This window comes from Octodon degus, unplaced genomic scaffold, assembly GCF_000260255.1.
Source record: "Octodon degus isolate 3935 unplaced genomic scaffold, OctDeg1.0 scaffold00352, whole genome shotgun sequence".
NCBI lineage: Eukaryota > Metazoa > Chordata > Mammalia > Rodentia > Octodontidae > Octodon > Octodon degus.
In genome coordinates this window covers 163,852-169,479 of record NW_004524928.1, presented here as the reverse complement: position 1 = coordinate 169,479, position 5,628 = coordinate 163,852, and the positions used below count along the sequence as shown (strand labels likewise).

At 49.5% G+C, this 5,628-nt stretch overlaps 1 protein-coding gene across 3 annotated transcripts; it reads right to left on the bottom strand.

Moving 5' to 3' along the window:
- Positions 1–970: 970 nt before the first annotated feature.
- Slc39a2 (solute carrier family 39 member 2) lies at positions 971–3,381 on the bottom strand. 3 transcript variants are annotated; one of them, XM_023708357.1, is made up of 4 exons: positions 3,104–3,381; positions 2,618–2,748; positions 2,328–2,375; positions 971–1,227 (listed from the first exon to the last, which is right to left on the bottom strand). In XM_023708357.1, the coding sequence occupies exons 1-4, from the start codon at positions 3,216–3,218 to the stop codon at positions 1,027–1,029; spliced, it is 495 nt and encodes a 164-aa protein (XP_023564125.1). In that variant the 5' UTR covers positions 3,219–3,381; the 3' UTR covers positions 971–1,026. The 3 variants fall into 3 exon arrangements, with proteins under 3 accessions (XP_023564125.1, XP_004648122.1, XP_023564126.1); XM_004648065.2 differs by having other exon boundaries at positions 1,155–1,896; XM_023708358.1 differs by lacking the exon at positions 971–1,227 and adding an exon at positions 1,807–1,896 and having other exon boundaries at positions 2,328–2,370.
- Positions 3,382–5,628: the final 2,247 nt, after the last annotated feature.

Below are 5,628 nucleotides of genomic sequence, written 5' to 3'. Positions count from 1 at the left end.
TCCAGGTAATCTGCTTTTTTGTGTTTGTCCTTAGCAGTATTTTCTTCTTTTTTTTTCTTAGCAGGTTTTTTTGTTTTTTTTTTAAGTTTATTTATTGTGTGTGTGTGTGTGTGTGTGTGTGTGTGTGTGGCCAGCTCAGCCCACCAGGGGGCGGGGCTGGCTGGCATGTGGTGCTGGGGGATCGAACCACGGTCCCTGTGCTTTGCCAAGCTTGTTCCAAGTAGGTGCTTTAGACCACTGAGCCATCTCGCCAGCCCCATTCTTAGCAGTTTTTAAGGAAAGCACCACACTGCAAGGATTATTCAAACTGGAAGGCAATTGGTAGGTCCAGCAGAAAGGAGCCATCTAAAGGACAAGTACCACCCTACCATTTACCTTGTTGTCCGCATAATCCCTTAGCCTAAGGCAGACAGAGCTGGAGCTCAAGTAGTGTCCTGGAGATCAGTGGGGACTGTGAAAGCCCAGGAGCTTGCTGGAAACAGCTCCAGGAAGCCCGAAGCTCTCAGCCTGCTGGGCACATGGGGGGCGGGGTACAGAAAGGAATCTAGGAATGGGGTGCAGGGGTTGGTAGAGGAAACATATGGATCCCTGGGGTCTACTTTTGTTTTTGGTGGAACCAGGGATTGAACTCAGGCCCTTGTGCTTGCCAGGCAAGTGCTTATTCTACTGAGCCCCTGGTGTCTGTTTTAAAACCTATTTCCTTTTAAATTCTGTCAGGGCTGCTTCACTTTCTCAGCTTCTGTGGGGAAGGTGGGAGGAGGTTGCTGCACTTCCAGAAGGCTTTCTCATCTGGGGATGTGGACTGCGATGCACAAAACGCATGGGAGCCTTGAGTCTAGAGCACCACAGTGCACCCAGGGCACACCCTTGCTGTTCTTCATTCTGTCACTCCTTCTACCTTTCTACCAGGCAGCTTCTAGGCAACTGGGAAAAATGAAACACAATGTGGCTGAAGGGGAGGAGTCAGATGGGCACTTTATTGCGTGTCGTAGCAAAAACTGGACAAGAGGCAAACTGGAGTGATGGTCATTGTGTCAGTTCTCCAATGAGCAGGCAGTCAAACAACATCATTTTCCCAATCCAAGTGAGAAATGGGATTTCACATAGGTAAAAGCTGGAGTCTAGGCGATAGACAGGATGCCTAATGACTGTCGTGGTCCTAGTGCAGAAATGTCTGAGGGCCAAACCCACTTGGCAGGTGTCCCTTGTGGGTAGGGAGCGTTCCTCCTGAGCAGATAGATCCAGCTGAGAAATCAGGCGTCTCGCTTAGGCCCACAAGGCGATGAAGGCCATGAAGGTGAAGCCAGCAGCTACACAGCCCCATTTAGCCAGCGGGGCTTCACAGCTACTTAGCTCACGGGGCAGAATTTCTAGAAATGTCACATACAGGAATGTGCCAGCTGCAAGACCCTCTAAGATGGCCTGGGCCACGCCTTTCCAACCTTCAGAGTCCCCGGCAGCTATGGTCATCCCTAGGGCGAGGCCCAAGGGGGACATGAAAGCTAATGACAGTATTGAGGATATGGCCCACCGAGATCCAGTGCCTATCTTTACCAGCCGCAGTGCCACACCAAACACTACGAGCCCCTTATGAGCCAGGACAGCAAGACAGAGCTGTACGGTAGCTGCTATGGTTGGCTGGAGCCCCACAGCGAGCCCCTCAAACACTGAATGAAAGGAGAGTGACAGCAAGAGCACCAAGGCTCGAAAGGGACTCTGCTTAGGCGAGCGCAGTGACTCATGGCTGTGGAAATCAAAGACAGGATTCCCACCCCACTCCTCCTGCACTGCTGCTTGTCCAGCAGCCCCAGGACAGCACTGCAGGGCCAGAGACTCCAAAAGGAAGACAAGAAAAAAGCCCAGGGAGATGATGAGTTCTCCATACGGATACTCCACCTAGGGACAGAAGGAAGAGCTGTGAGACAGGAGAAAATGGAAGGCAGAGCGCTGGGAGGCTGTGGGATTGGAGACTGAAGGGAATGGGACAGACGTTGCAACACCATAAAACAGGCTGGGGTGGGAAACTGGAAGGCACCGGGGAGTGAGAATGCCAGAGCGGGAAGGGACACAGCATCCATAGGGCTAGAAATAGGGATGAGAGCTGTGGGAAGACTGTCAGAGGGTACAGGGACAGAAGGTCGTGGTGAGGCGGGGGTTTTTCTGGGGTCCACAATATGAAAAGACCAGGTTGGCACAAGCTTTCCTCTATACTGTTTGAACTGGGAGCAGAAGGAACTCCTGGTATTTCTCACATACCCCTTTCAAAAGGGTCTGGCTATGAGAGAATCTGGTTACCCTCCAGATAGAGGCTGGCGGGGAATACTTACAAAAGCTGATCCAGCGTCACTAGAATTTCCCTTGCTTCCTGTTCTGTTCTAGGGAGACAGACACCAACATTAGTCAGGAGACAACAGCTCAACTTCCCGTCCTGTCCCTTCAGCAGCGCTACTTTCCTCAGCGCCCAGCCTGACCTGCTTTCACCACTCACACAGCACAGCGCTGTTATCTTCCCTGTTGCCCCATCCTTCTTCTTGGTCCCACCATTTCCCCCTTGCTTCCCTTGGTTCTGTTTATCCTTCAGCCCTCACAGCCCTGCAGCTTAGCACCTGCTGCTCACCTGTCCCAGGAACTTCTCCATCTCTGACTCAATTCCCTCCAGGGCTTCAGCAGTCATATGCATGAGACCTGCTCCCAGGAAAACACCAGCAGAGGTACAGCCCAGAAGGCTGAGGATTCTCCGGTGGCGACCTAATAAAGAGTAGAAATGGGGGCTGGTGAGATGGCTCAGTGGTCTAAAGCACCTACTTAGAACAAGCTTAGCAAAGCACAGAGACCGAGGTTCAATGCCCCAGCACCACATGCCAGCCAGCCCCGCCCCCTGGTGGGCTGAGCTGGCCACACACACACACACACACACACACACACAAAGAGTAGAAATGACAATCTGGCGGGTACTGAGGAGATAAAAAATGACTGCAGAGCAAGGGGCAGCACCCAATATCTTGAGCTTCAGGATGGTCAGAGATTTGGAGCAAGGAATCAGGAATCAAGTTGGGTCTGGATGAGACTCAGGTTAAGGCACGAAGATGGGGTGGGGCTCTACCTGTAGCTGCATCAATCTTGAACCATTTGAAGCAGATGGGACTCAGGCCACAGACAAGGGTGAGAGCGAGCAAGGCAAACAGGCAGCCCAGTTTTACTCCAATTAGTGAATCCATCTCTGGGCTGCAGGAGAAGCAGAGGCCTCAGAATGACAAACAGAACTCAAATGGAGTCCTCAGTGAGCAGAGCTGTAGTGTCCCCACTTCTCCGAGTTTCAGGAGGCCTGATATCCTCCCGCTCTGTGCTGCTCCGGTGGAGCAGCATTGCGTAGCTGACAGCTGACTGGTGCCCTGCCCCGGCTACCCTCCTCCCCCTACCTGGAGGCCCTCCCCTAGCTCACGCCTTGCCCCTTGAGCTCCTAAACCAGAAACTCCAGACTTCCTGCCAGGCACAGCTCAGGGCTGCCTCCTCTTCCATGCCTTGCCTAATCCCAGAGTTTTGGATAATCTAGTTCATGCCTAGATTGAACATTTTGGGTTGGTCTAGCCCCAACTGGGAGAGTCTATGGTACTTACCAACTAATTTGTATGGGGGACGGTGTGGTCCTGCCTCACTCAGGATACTTGACCAAAGCCTGCCATGTCCTCCGCTCCATCCCAAGTCTTACAGGTGGCTATGCTGATACCTGAACCAACCTCTTTTAGAGGCGATTTGGGGCCATCTGGCATAAAGAGGTGGGGCTGAGAAGTGATGCAGCTGCCACTGCCACTCTGTGGGAACCAGTGAGTGAAGGGACTCCCCTTTCCTGTATCTCCAGAAAAATAACTCCAGGCATGGAAAAGTTCAGTGTGAGGTAGAGATTCTTAGTGTTGCAACATAGATACTACCGCTTTTGGCCGTCTGTAACTGAGCCTCCATAATAACAGGGATTTTTCCTCTCCTAAGAGGTTTGTGCCACCCTACCACCTAAAAGTTCAAACAAAACAAACAAAAACAAAAGCAACAGGTAGAACATATTTCCTCTTTTTTTGTGCGTGGGAGGGATTGAACTCAGGCCCTTGTGCTTGCTGGGGAAGCATTTCTTCCACTGAGCCATCTCCCCAGCCCCCATTTCCTCTTCATATAGAGGAAATACGTGTAACTCCCAGCCTGCTAGATGTCAGACATGCTGAATTTGGGTTGCCCAAAATTGAAGAATAAAATTGAAGAATAAATTTTAAGGAGCTATTGAGTTTAAGAGTAGGAAATATTTAGAGGAGTGTGGGGGGGAAGAGACAGAGAGAGCAAGAGCGAGACAGAGAGAGCGAGTGAGTGTGAGAGAGAGAGAGACCCAAAATGAGTTGTCCATGGGTCCACTTAAAGAAAAAGTCTTACAGAGGAAAAAAAAAAAACAAAACAAAAACCGGCAGCAAATACAAAGTCACCAGGTGGACACAGTGTGGGCCAAAACTATGATCAAATAAGATTACAGATACAGTCACTTAGGTAATATTGATGCAAGAGAAAAGCAAGTCATATAATAAGTGTATGTAGTAAGAACAGAGACCTTTAGAAAGGGATAGACTAGGGGCTCTTGGTCATCCACCAGGGTGACTGTCTTCCATCCAGAGTAAGTGCTACGCCTGACCCCCTGGGGAGGTCTGCAGGCCTGCTCATCTCTGAGGCCTGGTTCCAGCAGATGGGCCTCCAGCCACCATTATAATGTTTTCATCCTCTACACTGACTCCCTCAAGGACCTAGCCCCGTCTGGCTGCCTATAATATTTTAGCTGTCCATAATACCCTGATTGAGGTGACCTGTGTTCCTGTTGCCTTTCTTATAATTATCAATTGCTAACTTTGTTATTTTTGTCACACAGGGAGATTTCCAAAACTGTAAATCGCTTAATGGCCTGCCAGATATTCACTGGTGCCCATAGTCTGAAACTTCTCATTTTTTATGACCTTGTGCAACTTTTAGTTTCCCCTGGACTCTTCCTTCAGGCCCCTCCCCTATATAACTTAGCTACACTTGCTGGGGCTACAGCTACGTGAAATGAGTCCCAGCCTTCTGGGTGCACTTTCTTTCTTTTTTTTTTTTTTTGGTGGAACTAGGGATTGAACTTAGACTCTTGTGCTTGCCAGGGAAGCGCTTATTCTACCGAGCCATCTCCTCGGCTCCTTGGTGTACTATCTTGATGAAACTTCTCTACTTCAAGGACTGGCATTCAATGACTGACTGGCTGTTACCCACCATGCTCAGGAATCTGACTTGGTGTTTAGTAACGTTTCCTGATATGGCAGAGGTGCTTTGAGTTTGAAGATGAAGAATATTGTTCTAGCCATGAAACAGTAAGGTCAAGGAGAAAACCGAAATGAACTCAACAGAAGGATCCTGCCTGGATACAAGGAATGGAGATGGACAACTTAGTGCTGATGTAACTAACACTGCAAAATAAAACTTTACAAGTTAGTTTTAGTTTTTTGTTTTTTTTTTCCAGAAATTTAGGGGCCGGGGAGATGGCTTAGTAGCGCAAGGGCCTGAGTTCAATCCCCAGTTCTTTCTTTCTTTCTTTCTTTCTTTCTTTCTTTCTTTCTTTCTTTCTTT

What these genes read in the sequence shown, in the direction of transcription:
- Slc39a2 (XM_004648065.2), bottom strand. Translation starts at nt 3,218, where the DNA reads ATGGATTCACTAATTGGAGTAAAACTGGGCTGCCTGTTTGCCTTGCTC. An exon ending in TGGAGAAGTTCCTGGGACAG is followed by an intron (nt 2,376 to 2,617) that starts GTGAGCAGCAGG and finishes CTGTCTCCCTAG; the next exon opens with AACAGAACAGGAAGCAAGGG. An exon ending in GTGACGCTGGATCAGCTTTT is followed by an intron (nt 1,897 to 2,327) that starts GTAAGTATTCCC and finishes TTCTGTCCCTAG; the next exon opens with GTGGAGTATCCGTATGGAGA.